This window comes from Medicago truncatula, chromosome 6, assembly GCF_003473485.1.
Source record: "Medicago truncatula cultivar Jemalong A17 chromosome 6, MtrunA17r5.0-ANR, whole genome shotgun sequence".
NCBI classification, from domain to species: domain Eukaryota; kingdom Viridiplantae; phylum Streptophyta; class Magnoliopsida; order Fabales; family Fabaceae; genus Medicago; species Medicago truncatula.
The window spans coordinates 8,595,309-8,611,870 of NC_053047.1; the positions used below are offsets into that span (position 1 = coordinate 8,595,309).

Here is a 16,562-nt window from a genome sequence, read left to right on the forward strand (position 1 = left end):
AAATACTACCTTTGTCCCTAATTATAAGGTCATTTTAAAAATAAAATTGTCTCTTATTATAAGACTCATTTGATATTTTCAAATACATTAATTATTTCTTTATCAATACATCCTTATTTATTTTGCATCTTTTTCTTCAATCAACAATAAATAAATATAAGAAAGTGTTTCTGAATTATAGGAAATATAAGAAAGTGTTTAAGTCACCCATTACCCTAATTGCATTTTAGAAAGTGTTTCTGAATTATAGGAAATATAAGAAAGTAGCTTGCTATCACTGAGCCCAATGTATATTAATAGTCCAATGACGAAGTTAATAGCTTTTAGTTTTTTTGTTAACCCTCCGATTTTTAGGAAAAAAGAACTTTAATAATTTGGAGTTCGATCAGGAGGTAAGTAAAGTTTAATCAAGAATTGTTTCAACCAAGAATCGAACTTAAGATCTCCTAAAATATTAGTCATTTAGTGAATTTTATTAACCACTTGAGCCTTGGTATTACAAATGAAGCATGCAAATTTTAGGTGGTAAAAAAAATTGATAAACAAAATTATTAGGTGCTTTTAGTAATAAAAGTGACCAGCAGAATCTATTAATTTGGCTTAACTATCTTATAATATAAAACTTGTAGATCAAAATTGGTAAAAGAATTGCCCACTTCTTTCTGCTGGCCAAACAATATTGAGGAAGAAAAAATTTCAGCATTGATAATTAATTAACGCATAATCTGATTTTCATCCCAAAAGAATATCAATGGCTGATTAGTAAGCAGATTTTGGCGGTCCTTCTCATATTGCAAAATATGTTTGGCATTTTTTTTCAATTAATCTAGTGATCAGAAATTCGCCACTAAATAAAGTGGGTCTGAGGTTTGAACCCCCCTCTGCCTATATTGTGTAATATTGAATTAACGTTAATTTAATTATGTGTTCCTTCAACCAGCGCTTATGAAATGAAAACTTAAGTCTTCTTCAATAAAAAAAAATTAAAACTTAAGAAAAGGTTTGTGTGTGGGTTATGTCTGAGATAAAGTTCAATACTATAAGTAACTCTTGTGAAATCATAATAGTATCTGATATACAAAGGTCAAAGTTGTAGGCGACACCTTTGTTTATTAGCAACCTTATTGAAACGTTTTGACGTTATTATTGAAACCATTTTTTAAATTCAACTGTGGTATTGTTGGAACATTGATGTGAAGTTGGAAGGGATTGAAAGATTAAACATCAAGTTATAAGACTTTGAGCTAGTGTGATGTGAATTAAAAAAATAGAGAGTGAGGGTCTCACATAAAATAAAACACACATCAATAGTGTTTAAATTAATATTGCGGTATTTAATTTCAAATACTTGATAATGATAAAAATAATACTCCCTCCGTGTATCAAATACAAGTTGTAATTTTACGATGCGCACTATTCACATAGCTTACTTTGACCATATTTTTTTAACTAATATATAAATACAAATGTTAGCATGTAAGATATTTTTTGATTTGTCTCGATAAATATTTTCAAAATATCACATTTTATAATTATTTATTATATATAATTAAAGATATTGATGGTCAAATTTGTATATTGGCATGTGTGGAGTAGTTAACTGCGACATGCATCTTGAAACGGAGAGAGTAACAATTTTTATTTTTATTCTTGAATTCCCATAAATTTAGATTATATTTTTTATAAGAATTCAACTTAATTTTCTATATTTCATTTAAGAGAAAACTTAGGTGCAGTACCACATGTGTTGTTGGTGCAGTTCTCTTATTAAAACTTGACACGTGTATATTTTTAAATAGAAAAACTTGTTTAATTTTTTGTTTCAGATGCCGATTAAACTGCACCACTGGTTTTTGTATATTCGGGCGATCCATTATTTTTGACAGGATTGTACTCGATTTATTTATCACTCCAAATATTGATTGCTTCTCATCAATTTCAGGTAGATTCCACCGTGATTTATAAAGGCTATGGTGCTTGTGTTTAAAGATAACGAGTAGTATCTTGTTGATTAGTTTTTTTTCTTTTCATTTATGCATATCCAATAAATTTGTTACTCCACTTTATTAGGTTTGTTTCGTTTTGATCTTATCCATAAATATTGTTGAATTGATTATCGATTAAGTTTCATTTTGATCTTATCCGTTAGAGTAACCGACTCCACTATTTTAGTTAAACTGGTTACAAAATCTCCTATAACTAGATGACTCCTCTCTCAGTTAAAAAATTACACCAAAAATTCTATTGAATTGTCGAAAAATCTTTCTCCCTATTTGATAAAAAATACCAAAAGTATGGCTTCGCTCGGCTCAATGAACATTGTTACTTTGACCTTTTGTGTCATAATTTTAACAACTTGTAATCATCAAGCCCATGCTTCGAGTCGTGTTTTTCTTAATAAGAAAAACGATAAATCTCCGATACAAGGTTTATGCGCTTCTTCGGTCACTATCCATGGCTTCAAATGTGAAGAACACGAAGTAAGAATTATGGTTACACAAAATTTTCATTTTACACAAAAATACATGAATCAAATTGTTACCTTTAATTTATGATTTATGCATTAATATGTAATATTTTCAGGTTATAACCAAAGATGGATACATTCTTAGCATTCAAAGGATTCCAGAAGGTCGATCTGAGGCTAAGAGCAATGTGACTAAGAAGAAGGAACCAGTGATAGTACAACATGGAGTTTTTGTGGTAAGTTAAAAACAATTCATCGATTATATATCTTGTTTTAGTTAGTATTTACATTATCCAAAAAATAAAAATCAAAGTTTTGTATCAATAGTATTTTTGCTTATAAAAAAAAAACTTGAAGAAGAAAAGATCCACTATCCTTTAATATCCTTTTCGTTTCATTGACTTTCTAAACTTGATTGTTGTTATTAATTAGAAGGGTTAAATATATTCATTAGACTAGACCAAAAAAATAATATATTCATTAACTATAAATTCTTAAATTTAAGAGTTTCTCAATTTTACTCTATAACAACGTTAAAAAAAAAAAAAAAAAATGGGGATAACGAACTCCGAATTACTAGGTTCCTTCTCTAAAATCGGAGGGTTAACAAAAAGAATGGGAAATGGATTATAGCAACATCATAACAATAACTTAGGAGAAAACTAAGGTACAATTCTTTAGGTGCTTTTCGTATGGTTCTTAACTAAAAATACATATTTTTTGGATATAACAAATTTTCTAAATTATGGATATGGATTTGAGGAAATCATGGTGAATTTAGTTAAGAACCATACGAAAAGCACCTAAGGAAAATTGTACCTAAGTTTTCTCCTTAATTTTATATATTCTTGTTTAAATTTATTTGATTGTAGACTCTTGATTTTTTTTTAAGTAGTCTAGTTGTTAAAAATTCATTTTTTAAGGTGAATAAGTGAGGTTTATTTAAAAATGAATTTTAAAAGTAAGGTGTGTAGAGTTCGAACCTCGATCCCCTACTTATATTATGTATTGTCCATGCTAATTGAGTTAAAAAATAGATCGAGCAAACTCACATCTTGCCAACACCCCACCTCTAATCTTTCATGTCAGACCCTTACAAAGGGAAAGCACACATAGGTAAAAACAACGAAATATACTAACAGCAAATTCTTACATTGATATTGTTTAATGATGAGTTTTTAATTTATATTTTAGTATTATAGTATTATAAGAAAGAATAAAAAAAATATATTGTAAACCAACGTAAAGATACTTTTCTAATTTTTAGTTCATATAAGCTTTTTTTATTTATAAATTTAATTTTAATCTAATATGTCGTTCAAATTAATAAAAGAGCATAAAAAACTTGTATATTTTATTTCATAATTTACGTTTTTTAATTTCTGTTCAATTTAAAAAATCTTATCATCAAATGAAGGAATATGATTATATATTTGCTACTATGATATTGTTGAATATTTTGAGTCTTTGTTGTGTGCAGGATGGAGCAACATGGTTTCTGAACAGTCCAAAGCAAAACCTTCCTATGATTCTTGCTAATAATGGCTTTGATGTATGGATTCCTAATACAAGAGGAACCAAATTTAGTCGCAAACATACCTCCCTAGACCCCTCTAACAAGGTTTGTTTTTCTATTCCTTAACAAAAATATGATGTTTAATTTGAGTATATAATCAAATTTGTCTAGTTATATACATTAAAGTTCTTGCATGGGGTTTTTTATAGTCTTGAAATTAGTTCTCATGTGAAGTATTTAGAGAAACTTAAATCACATGTAGGTGTGTTTGATTTGTTAGAAAAATAAATTACAGAACATGACAATTTCAGTTGTACAGTGTTTAATTTATAAAACTGTTTCTAGGACGGGACAAAAATCTAAATTTTGTCCCTCAATAAACCACAACACAACTTTTTGTCCTGCATAAAAGTTATTTAAAAATACAAAAATAGTTTTTTGTCCACTAAAAATCATATAAGACCGCAATTTATTCAATACCATAAAAGTTTATCTTGCGTTGTTCTGTCTTGTATTGTGTTGTTCTATCTTGTGTTGTATTGTCTAGTACATACTGTTTAGCAAATCAAACACACATTTTTAATAATTGATTTTATTATTTACTCTAGTAATTTTTTTTCTAAATAAGGTCTTGATTTATTTTAACAAACTGAAATAACATTTATCTATGTAAAAATTGGCAGACATACTGGGATTGGTCTTGGGATGAATTGGTTACATATGAAATGCCTGCAATTTTTGATTTTATTTCCAAGCAAACAGGAGGACAGAAGATACATTATGTTGGCCATTCTTTGGTAATGTATCACATAAATAACATTTATAATATAATATCAATGTATTCAACAATTTTATAATACTAAAATTTAAGACTATGTTTGGCAGGGGACTTTGACAGCTTTAGCATCCTTGGCAGAAGGTAAATGGGAAAATCAGGTTAAATCAGTAGCATTGTTGAGTCCTGTTGCATATTTGAGCCAAATGAAATCTATACTTGGACAAATTGCTGCAAGATCCTTACTCTCTAAGGTATATAACCTAATCAATAGCACTAATTATTCTTGGACTTTTTACGGTCGTAATTTCTTATAGTCATTGCAGTTAGACTAATTTAACCGTTGGATAGAGATCAGACATCGTGACATTCACAAATAGAAATTTTGAAATTTCAACTAGTCTGATTTGACCAACGAATGAGAACACTGAATGCAGTGAATTCATCTTAGCCATTGGACAATGATCAAATGACTTACATCGTGACTTTAGCAAATCATAAAACTCAAAATTTCATCCTTTTGATCTTGACCAACAACTCAGATAATTGTTGGATAGAGATCGACTCACATCATGACTTAAGCAAAACTAAAACTCAAAATTTAACCATTTAATCTTGATAAACAATTGAGATTACTGACTTGCAATGAATCTATTTCCGTTATTATAAAATCTTATTCGTTTTAATTCTTTTGTTTTGCCAAACAGGGCTATATTCTTTTGAGAATTCCTGAATTTGATGTCAATGTGTAAGAACATATAGCTTACAATTTTTTTATTTTTTTATTATTATTATAATAAAAAATATATTAGTATATTATGCATAATTTAATGATCTTCAACAATTATTTTGTTAGACTACCTATTGTTGACTTCATCAAGGGTATTTGTACTCATCCTGGAGTAAACTGCAATGAATTATTTACTGCACTAACAGGTCTAAATTTTTTCCCCTAGTCAAAATTTAAATTTTTATTGACACATTTTCACATAAATAAAATTCTATAAAATTTTGACTAAATATATAATTAATGTTTTTTTTTTCAATTGTCCTATTTTAGGTGAAAATTGTTGCTTAGCCCCTTCAGCTTTTAATCAATTCATGGAGGTTGGACGACAATCAACATCAGCAAGGAACATGTTTCATTTAGCTCAAAGTAAGGTTTTCACGTTCAGTCATGATTTATTTTTCTTGATTCTTAAAAGAGCCTTTGATAATCTAAAAATCAGTCGTGAAGTAAATAAAGACGGAAAAATATTGTTCATTTAGGGCTCGAAGTCACGTATATTGATTCATTCTTATGCTATAAATTCATGCAGATGTTCAAAGTGGTGTCTTGACGAAATTCGACTTTATGTCGCCACACTTAAACTTCTGGCATTATGGACGACCAACACCTCCAGTCTACAACCTCTCAAACATTCCTAAAAATGTACCAATTTTCATGAGCTATGGCGGTCGCGACGCGCTTTCCGATGTTGCTGATGTTAAGAGATTACTTAATCAACACTTTCAGAACCATGAAGCAGACAAGCTTAGTGTTCAATTCATTGATAACTATGCTCATGCTGACTACGCGTTTGGTGTGAATGCCAATGACTTGGTGTACAATAATGTTACATCATTTTTTAAACGTCAATGGTGATACTTGAATAATTAGGGTGCTTAAGACGAGGTTATAGCTTCTTTTTTTTATGTTAATCCTTTAGTTCCTAGGGGAAAGGGATCTTAATAATTTAGAGTTTGATCGGGAGGTAAGTAAAGTATGATCAATAATTGTTTCAATCAAGAATAGAACTCAGGTTCTCTCGAACAATTCGTCATTTAGTAAAACTCATTAACCATTTAGCTCAATTGTTGTTCACTATGTTTAAGTGTTTTGGTATTATACATCAAGCATATAAATATTTCTTTTGGTATAAAAGCATACAAACTTAACTCACAAATACTGAAATTCAATAACATAAAATGCATAAAAAAGAAATAACGTAAAAGAAATTGTTAATAGTTTTTTATAAAGAAAAGATGTCACACATACCAACAAAAATGTTCAGCCTAAAACATATTACAACCTAAAGCAAAGATTTTTATTTTTTTTTATTTGTTTTCGACCTCACTCACTTTTAATCTTTACCCTGATGAATATTGAAGAGGGGAAGAGGCTAAAATATATTCGACAGTTCATTAAAATAAGCCAACCTTATGAAATATTATGTATATTATTCTTAAGATTTTCAAACACTTTTCTCATGAAATACTACCTCGGTCCCTAATTATAAAGCCATTTTAAAAATAAAATTGTCTCTTATTATAAGACTAATTTGATATTTTCAAATACATTAATTATTTCTTTATCAATACATCCTTATTTATTTTGCATCTTTTTCTTCAATCAACAATAAATAAATATCAATCAACTCTCTCTCTTAAAGATAAAATTGTAAAAATAATAGTAATTATATACAAATTTAATACTACAACCAACTTTTTTAATCTCTGTAATTTTGACAAAATACTCCTTATTCAGGGACGGAGATAGTAGTAAGAAAACTTTATGCCTTACAATTAATGTTTTGAGCATCTAACCTAGCTATCCTGAAAATATGACTCATGACAACTTTGTTTGAAAGCCAAGCTTTAATATTCTTTACCGACCTGAATATGCTTGGAAGCCAATCCAAACACCGAAAAAGATCTAGATGACCAAACTACTTTATTGATCCAATTAAAAGAAAACATACATCTCTTATATTTTACAATTAACAAGTCACTTTGTAAGGAAGTCACAATTTAATATTGTTTCAACATATATTAATGTAAAGAAATTTGTGTCTTAAGTATATGCATAGGATATTTTATGACCTTATAAATATAGAGATGAATTGTAGAAATATATTCAAACAAAACAATCTCTAAAAGAGTGGTAATAAGCAAAAGAAAATCATATAACAAATTGAATCATGGGGTGCAAGAAGATGATTTTGTTGGCATTGTTGTTAGCTACCTTGATCACAAAGGAGGTATTGGCAACACAACATAATGTTGGTGGAAGTCAAGGTTGGGATCCATCCTCAGACTTTGATTCATGGAGTTCAGGTCAAACATTCAAAGTTGGAGATCAACTTGGTAAGTTTCTTATCAGAAATTTGTTGGTAGAGAAATTCCTATAGTAGAAAGTGGAAAAATATTTTTTAATGTTTTAATCATCATTTTTTACATAACTATTTTTACTTGGTAAGTTTCAATTATATTGTGATCATTATTAAAATTGCAAATAAATAATGTTGATCCACCAATGAAAATTTTAAAAAATGGTATTGTAGATGGAACATTTATGTTTCAATTTTTTTTTCGCAACTCAATTTAACAATATGGTTGAATAACTCAACTGGTTTGAACTTAAGGTCGAAGAAGTTAAGAGATTAAAGTTCAAACTCTGATTAAGAGAATATACTAACGTAACAACTAATATACGTCGATCCAAAAACTTGTGGCAGTATCATTAAGCAATATTTGATTGATATTTTTGCTAGATCAATGATCACAATTAATGCAATCACAATTGATGTGATTATGGAAATAATGTAAAACACTAAAAAAAATCTAGGAATGTGATGTATGTATTGATTTAATTGATTTATTTTTTGCAGTTTTCAAGTACACATCTATGCATAGTGTGGTTGAACTAAGTGATGAAAGTGCCTACAAAAAATGTGATATTAGCACCCCACTAAATTCCTTAAGCACTGGAAAAGATGTTGTGAAATTGGACAAGCCAGGTACAAGGTACTTCACATGTGGTACCTTAGGTCATTGTGATCAAGGTATGAAAGTAAAGATCACAGTAGGGAATGGAAATGGATCTTCTTCCACTGCATCATCACCGTCGTCGTCGTCGTCATCACCATCGTCGTCGTCATCATCTACTTCTCCTCCATCTACTACATCTTCAGCCTCACAATACTTTGCTTCCCTTATGCTCATTGTCACACTATCTTTTGCAACAATATTTTCTTTATTTTAATTGATTATATGAAGTTTGGTTTGTAAGTGTAATAAGCATATACATATACATATACAGACACTAGAGGGGTACGGTGGCATGGAAATTTGAATTTACCTCTTCATATTCTGCAAATTTGTAGTAGAGTTGAATAAGAGACAGAAGATACATACTTTATATAAGTTGTTTTGTTTGTTTCCATATATTGTAAGTGAATGTGTATTTCAACATTATGTTATGTCCGAAATAATTGATTGAGAATACAAATATCGATAATGAGAACAATTTGTTAAAGGGAAAGATACTGAAAGTAAGATAGATCTAACAACAAGCTTAAGAAAAAGAAATCATTCTGAAGAATGCCAAAGAAAGAAAGTAGAGACTTTCATCAAATTTTACACACCCCGTTAATCATTTGGTTTGTCTCTTATAGCATGTTGAAGAATATTTGGTTACCATTTCCAATCTTCAACTCCTTCATTTGTGGATCACATGTCATGTATCCCTTGAATTCCTTAATTTCGATTATTAACAATTGTGTGTATTCTAGTATTATTTGAGATCATAACATCTATGTGCATGAGTTTTGTCATACTAGACTTTTGAAACAAAAAAGTAGCTATATTAGTAGTAAGGTTTTTTTTATTATTATAGATGAGTGGCCTAGTGGGCCTCCACACACACACATGAAAATGGGACATAGAGCGAACCAATACACTATAAAAAAAAAATTGTTACTCAAGATCAACCACTAAACTGTAACAACGAGGATGGTGGTCAGGGTTTAAACCCTATATCTTTTTCTCAAATTTATTTGAATATCCTAGACTCTCAACTGAACCATTTGAGTTATAGACATATCGAACACATTTTTTATATTTTCCTTGAAGTATTTCAATGAGAATTTTTATAACATTACTAGTAATAAAGGGAATATTTTTTCATTACCTTGATAAAAATTGTGTGGAAAGAATAAGAAATTTGAATATAGTATAACATTGTTACTATTATCTTATCTCTCTATGCATTGGCCAAAGTAATACAAAACTGAGGGGGAAAATTTGTGAAATGAAATAGACTTTTTCCAATAAACTGAATGGACATTCAATGATTATAAGAGCTTCAATTGCTTTTTTCTCTGCCCTTAGAATTTTCCAAGTGAGGAAAGACTGGTAGAATGTTGTAGGCAAGTAGATCCTGCCTTGTCAAGATCCCAATTACTGGAGACACCTATGATAAGAGCATATCAAAAGGTTAGACCTAAGCTTATGAAAATAAGCTGAAAAAACAACTTATGGTCATGTTATAAGTTGTTTTCGTAAGCTCTCTCAAACAGTATCAAAAATGATTATATCGGTAGATAAGCTAAAATAAGTCGATCTAAACAGGCTCATATGAAAGTAAAATTTATAATTCAACATGTTTAATGAACTCACCCCGGACGCTTGATACTTCGGTACAACAAGCATATGACGAAGTCCGACTTGTCTGAAAAGGATTCGGGCTTTTGCTACGGACATACTCTCTAACACGGTGAAAGGAGTTGTATTAGTAAGAGGATGAAGATCAACAAACATTTCCATTTCTTCTTTTGTAACACCAATAACATCTTCAATATTTTCTTCTCTCTCAGCCAACTCAACCCAACTAAATTTCTCCCTAACTTCCCATTCCTCAGTTCTCCTTTTCTCTTTCAAAAACCACTTTTTCTTAAGCACTTTTATCAAATGTGCTCTTAAAATCACTCCATGCAATTTTACTATCTCAACTTCATCACCATCATCCATCACAGGAAAACCATTATGTGTAGTGTTCTTCAAGGCATCAACAATGTTGGAAACCTTTTCAATGCCGCGAAAACTAACAACCGATGATTTAACATCAATAAGTTCTCCGACGGATAAATTTCTCATCCACGGTTCGGGATCAGCATCCATAAAAGGTAAACCCTTCAAATGAAGTATCATCTCATAAACACTTGGATTGAAACTATCTCCAACGGTTTTCGCTATGAGAAGAACGATCATTGTTATCGGTAGCAAAAGAAGATTGTTGGTAAGTTCAAGAAAGATAACACAAAGTGAAACAGTCATTCTCATTGACCCTGCCATCAAGGAAGCTGCACCAAGAACAGCTAACAAACCATGATCAATATTTGTGTAAGGCCTCATTATGATTCCGAGGAGACGTCCATAACCCGAACCGATTAATATGATAGGTAAAAAAAGTCCTGATGGAACAGCAATGCCAAAAGTGATTAAACCTAATATGCAATATAGTGTGAAAAATATCAAGATTGAAAAAGGTTGATATTCATGAGGTGTGTTTGTTGAGAAAATGTTTCTAACTGCATCATCATTTGTTGTGAGTAGAAGAGTAGCTAGGTCATTGTAATGGCCATTTGGACAGTTGAATTGTTTGTAGTTTCCTGATTTTCCATTTGTAGGACACATTGATAGATCATCACATGGTGTACATTTTACTAGGAATGGAAGACCATATTGACATGCTGATGTGAAGATTGATACTGAGAGACTTAGAAGAAGCTTGTATATTTTTCCTTTCCTGCAATAAAGTAAAAATTCTAATCATTAATCACATAATCTAAAGAAAAGTTAATTTGAGCTGTGATACCTTTAGGGCTGTTTGGAAGTTTATCTACTAGCATAAGTACATGTGAGACTATTTTAGAGAGCTTATGAAAATAAGTTAGTAGTAGCATATGTCCATAGCTTATGAAAGCAACTTATATAAAAACAATTTAACTTTATTTTATCTTTTGTTAGAGAAATAGTTTATACACAAACACTTATATGATAAGTGGTTATGCTATAAGCGCTTAATTAAGTTGCTATCCAATCATGGTCTTAGTCATACAATGCAATAGTTAAAAAGTACTTATAAACTATGAATCACAGACACTCCTCATATTAGACGTATCTAGATGTCGGACACATGATTACACTGAATTATGTTATTTTTTTCAATGATCAACGGTGTCGACGTGTCCCGTGTCTGTGTTCGGGTCCGTGCTTCATAGCTTAAAAAACATGAGCATGAGTATGAAGAGATTACTTACTGATTGATGAGATTATAGACCCTAAGGATCTTATGAAGAAGATAGTTATAAAGGCTTCCCAAGACACCACCAATGATTCCAATAATAGCAACAGGAACAATATCCATAACATTATAACTCACAGCAACATTACTAACATCAAACATAATCAAACCTCCTTCACCAAAAAGACCACATTTCCCTTCATGACAAAGTTCAATGAATGCCCTTAGAACAACCACAACAACAGCTGTGCTACAAAAAGTTCTCCATAAAAGAGCACTTCTCCACCAACTTGCAACCTCTTCAAGAGAAAAGAGAACGCCGCCAACCGGAGCTCGGAAAGCCGCGCAAACCCCCGACGAAGCTCCACATGTGATTAGATCGCGACGGTCGCGATCGTTGTTGAAGTATCTTACCCATTTCCATTTGATTCTATGATTGTCTGGACCTCCTTGGCCTAGTAAGGAAGCAATGCAGCTTCCTATGTGTACTAATGGACCTTCTTTTCCTAAGTCTAGACCTGCTGAAACAGCTCCTATGCTTCCAATTATCTACACAATATGTGAAATATAGTAAATTATTTGAACTTTAGGTTTCTTAGATTTTTATTTTTTTTTAGTTAAGTCAGAATTAAAACTTGACTTATTATATTTGAAAGAGGTAAGAGTATGAGTTTAATGGATATGCATGGTGTAAAAAAACAATCATCTGATTAAATTATAATGGGAAGTCACTTTATTGTATAACTTCATAAAATATCTAAATAAATATTTTCATGCTGAAATATGATTAGGTTCATGACTAATTTAGGCATGGGAATAGATCGGCTTACAGGGACCGACGGCCTATCTTATGACATGTCACACCAAGACTTTTTTATAAATAAAAAAGATTTTGGCTTTTTCATAAGTCTATTTAGTTTAAAAGGTTAAACCAAGAACAATTGAAAAAGTCTATACTTATTAGGTCGGTCTACTTAAGTAAATATAAGTAATATTATTATTTTATTTTTTTGAAGAATAATTAATATTATTTATTATTATATTATATTTTATACTTTGAATTAAATTATAAATTTGTTAAATTTTGTACTGTAATTTAAGCTTATTAGTCTATATTATTTTTTCTTATATTCAAATGTATTATTATAAACTATAATTGATATTATATAGTAAAGTTCTCTAAAAATCTAATGTTAAATATCAAAAGAGAGTCTAAACTCATTGATTTATTAGTTTATTATTTATTTAATCTTATATCACATTACTTATTTAAAGGCGTTCATATGAAATATGCTTTTAAACAAGCTAGCACGTCATATCAAGCTTTTAGAAGATCGGATTCAGACCTAAAAAGTAAGTCTATGACAGACCACATGTCAAGCTTAGACGTTTAAACTTTTTATAGATCAGACTTAAGTCTTGCAAAGTCTAGCTCGACCAACCTATTTTCACCCTTAAAATTTACAATGATTACTTTGTTCTATTACTTCTTAATTAATATTTGAACAGAAAAATTTCTTGTAAGATTTTTTTGACTAACTTTTCCTTTTAAGATAAAATTAGATCATTAAACTCTATGAATTGTCGGTACATAACCAATGTTTTAAAATCAAATCAACTATTGAACTGTGAATCCTATGAATTGTCGTTCATAATTCAACTTATTCAACCGTCTGACATTTTTTATCATGTTTTACCATATTACCACATCTAATATTAATTTTTACAAAAAATAACAATGAATTAAAACATATTCAAACTGTTATGTATTTGAAACGTATAAGGCACTTAACAACAAAAATTTCTTCACAATAATATTTGTTAGACAATAATATTATTATTATCATGTATTATTATTAGAGCCTTCATGAATACTATACTGACATTAACATTAACATTAACATATTAGACAAATAAGGCAATGATTGAAAACAACATTCCTTGTATCATGACCAATTGATGTGTAAGGCCAAGGTTTGTGGGCCCCACAATTGTGGTCCTAATAAATAAGACAATAGACATAACAATCACACAAGATAGGCAAGCATCTTTTGCATTCATTCTCGACCCGCCCCATCTTTGAGATGATAATGAAAAAAGGTTGGACAAACCCCTTCCACACATCAAATCTTACTTCCAATTTCTTTTCTAAATTCTTATTGGGAAATTAGTCCCATTAAGTAAAAAATACTGCCATCTTTTAATCAAATGTTCAAATATATTCTACTTCTATTAAGTAAAGTATCACCAAATATTGTTTAAATATATTGGATCATGTGAGAGGTTTCTAAAATATCGAGATTAGAAACAACTGTATATGTTATTTGAACAGCATATGTTCACCTAAAACTTTCAGATTAGATATATATAAGTTTCTTGATTATATGTTGCTTAATGACAATGTTTCTATCTAATATGAGACATTTTACTCACATTTGACACTCCAACACGATGGTACTACTCATATGATCCAACCTTAATATAATTTTTGGAAAATAAAAAACCTCTTGAAAATTAAATATTATTTTTGGTACAAAAAATAAAAATTAAATTTCATAAAATGAAAATGATTTAAGGGAAACCTTATCCCAAATTTGTTATTGCTAATTAATAAGATATAAAAGGATTATCCATGATAGTAAGAGTTTGTTTGGTCTTATAATCTTAAGGAACAAAATTCAAATCTCTTTAGGGACGACTATAAAATGGTCACTGATGTCACTATAATTTATCATAATCGCACCCTTCATTAATTTAATTAAAAAAAAGTAAAAAAAATGAGAGCATTGTATTAAAAAAAATTCATCTAACAAACTCACCTTAACAAACAAAACTGTAGCACCATACATGTTTGGAGTATCAACACCATTAAGATAAGCTTTGATTTCAGGTATGCCTGGTCCAGCAGCAGTTGGAGCAAAACAAACACACAGAATTGAAGCAATGAATGTCAACAAGAAATTAGTCCCCAAGAAATATAGAAATCCCATCAAGTACCTGCATCCACAATTTATACCATCAAGGTTTTAAATTGTAGTCACAATTATTCTTAACAAATTAAAGGCATGTGACTATGCTCGACGCATCTGATATTGAGTCTACGAGGTGTTAGCTCAGTGTAAGAGATTGACCCTATAGTCTCAAGAGACGGATTTCTATCATGAACTGCTTTAAAATGGACATTAGTGACATTTACGATTTTCGGATAAAAAAAACATAACTTATATTGAAGTCATTAATCATATTTGACCAAAATTTCTCATTATAAAAAAAATTAAAAAAAAAATATGGGAGGATTGTATGTTCTAACCTTTCTTGTTGAATGTATCCAACAACAGTAAGGAGTTTATACCCTGAAATATTCTCAACAGCAAGATTGATAAGAGTAGCTATAACACCAGTAAGAAGTCCAACAAGGAATGCAAGTAACCATTTCAAGATAATGTATTGCATCACTTGACCTCTTGATCTACTTCTCCAATCTTGCTTGAACAAATCATTCTCATTGATCCTGCAAGACTCAGACATCATACACGAGACTGACACATCGATATTATTACATAAAAAAATGAATTAATCAAATATAATCACGTTTTGCAATGTCAAAAACCGAATACACATTCGATCAGAAGTGATAAGTGCTACATAAATTTTGAGTTCTCTTACTCATAATCTAAGCTTTCTATGTAGGAAACTTTTGCTCCAACAAGAGCAAGTGGATTTGAAGAAAGTGTTCTATTCCTCTTTAGAAGTGGTTCATTCATTGGATTTCTTTCTGGATCTCTTTCTTCAACTTCTTCCTCCATTGATGTGTTTTCCATTACAAAACTTAATTCTTCCCCCATTGGAGTAACACATGCACACAAAAAATTGTTGACAAAGTTTAAGAATGTTTTTAGATTAGAACAAAGTTTGAGACACTTTGTCTATAAATGGTAATTTTATAAGAAAGTGGAGAATAGAAACTGTTGTGATTGGATTATAATATATGGTTGATTTGCAATGTTGTTCAATTATTTATTGTCAATTGAAAACTTTGAAAATGACAAATTTATATATTAATATATTTCATCCTATTATTCGGTGACCACTTACCTCCATTCTCACATGATTGGCATGCATTTTTATTTTTTAATGGTAAGAGTCAATATTTTAGTTAAAAAATATTAAACATGGGATGATCAAATCACATGTTAAGATTTGAATGTGATTGATATAAATGGAGTTTACTTTTCGATAGAAAAAAATAGATAGCCGGTAATAAAGATAAGTGCAATAGAGATTAGGATGTTACATTGAATGTGTGGTAATACATGATTAATTAGAAATGACAACAGAGAGAAAGAGTTGGGATAGTATATATAATAGAAAAGTTGTAGATTATGTATGGATTGTTGTTGTTCCGTTTTGTATTTGGTTTTTTTTTTTTATCAAGTAGTTTAATATGTAGAATTTCATACTTAAAGATGAATAGACAAGGAATACAGGATTTGAACTCCGGTCTTTACTTAAATTATTTTTTTGTCAAAATTATAAGAGATAAAAGTGCGTGAAAAATAACAATAAATAGAAGATGTCATCATAAATCATAAGTAAAAAAAGACAATAATTCCATCAAAAGTAACAAAATATATTGACTTTCTTAATATCTATAACTTAACCTTTTTTTTTTTTTGGCAAAATGTATAAATTAACCTTAAAACAATAATTAAAAGGAATGAGGTGGTGTATCTTCAAA

At 29.9% G+C, this 16,562-nt stretch overlaps 3 protein-coding genes across 3 annotated transcripts; 2 read left to right on the top strand and 1 right to left on the bottom strand.

Moving 5' to 3' along the window:
• The first annotated feature begins 2,294 nt into the window (after window positions 1-2,294).
• On the top strand, window positions 2,295-6,417 carry LOC120580820 (triacylglycerol lipase 2). The gene is made up of 8 exons (XM_039834949.1): window positions 2,295-2,480; window positions 2,584-2,703; window positions 3,948-4,088; window positions 4,667-4,780; window positions 4,869-5,064; window positions 5,620-5,694; window positions 5,819-5,914; window positions 6,078-6,417. Exons 1-8 carry the CDS (start codon window positions 2,295-2,297, stop codon window positions 6,401-6,403), a joined length of 1,254 nt encoding a protein of 417 aa, XP_039690883.1. The 3' UTR covers window positions 6,404-6,417.
• A 1,191-nt stretch (window positions 6,418-7,608) lies between these two features.
• On the top strand, window positions 7,609-9,008 carry LOC11427693 (mavicyanin). The gene is made up of 2 exons (XM_003618798.4): window positions 7,609-7,884; window positions 8,409-9,008. The coding sequence occupies exons 1-2, from the start codon at window positions 7,719-7,721 to the stop codon at window positions 8,780-8,782; spliced, it is 540 nt and encodes a 179-aa protein (XP_003618846.1). The 5' UTR covers window positions 7,609-7,718; the 3' UTR covers window positions 8,783-9,008.
• Window positions 9,009-9,683: 675 nt separating this feature from the next.
• LOC11427694 (chloride channel protein CLC-a) lies at window positions 9,684-15,798 on the bottom strand. The gene is made up of 6 exons (XM_003618799.4): window positions 15,491-15,798; window positions 15,135-15,335; window positions 14,644-14,821; window positions 11,841-12,373; window positions 10,198-11,326; window positions 9,684-9,991 (listed from the first exon to the last, which is right to left on the bottom strand). The coding sequence occupies exons 1-6, from the start codon at window positions 15,667-15,669 to the stop codon at window positions 9,884-9,886; spliced, it is 2,328 nt and encodes a 775-aa protein (XP_003618847.2). The 5' UTR covers window positions 15,670-15,798; the 3' UTR covers window positions 9,684-9,883.
• Between the last annotated feature and the right edge of the window lie 764 nt (window positions 15,799-16,562).

Excerpts from the sequence above, each read along its gene's own strand:
- LOC120580820 (XM_039834949.1), top strand. The coding sequence starts at position 2,295 with ATGGCTTCGCTCGGCTCAATGAACATTGTTACTTTGACCTTTTGTGTC. Across the intron at positions 2,704-3,947 it reads TACAACATGGAGTTTTTGTG|GATGGAGCAACATGGTTTCT; the intron begins GTAAGTTAAAAA and ends TGTTGTGTGCAG. Across the intron at positions 4,781-4,868 it reads ATTATGTTGGCCATTCTTTG|GGGACTTTGACAGCTTTAGC; the intron begins GTAATGTATCAC and ends TATGTTTGGCAG.
- LOC11427693 (XM_003618798.4), top strand. The coding sequence starts at position 7,719 with ATGGGGTGCAAGAAGATGATTTTGTTGGCATTGTTGTTAGCTACCTTG. Across the intron at positions 7,885-8,408 it reads CAAAGTTGGAGATCAACTTG|TTTTCAAGTACACATCTATG; the intron begins GTAAGTTTCTTA and ends TATTTTTTGCAG.
- LOC11427694 (XM_003618799.4), bottom strand. The coding sequence starts at position 15,669 with ATGGGGGAAGAATTAAGTTTTGTAATGGAAAACACATCAATGGAGGAA. Across the intron at positions 12,374-14,643 it reads CTACAGTTTTGTTTGTTAAG|ATAATTGGAAGCATAGGAGC; the intron begins GTGAGTTTGTTA and ends CATATTGTGTAG. Across the intron at positions 9,992-10,197 it reads CGAAGTATCAAGCGTCCGGG|GTGTCTCCAGTAATTGGGAT; the intron begins GTGAGTTCATTA and ends CTCTTATCATAG.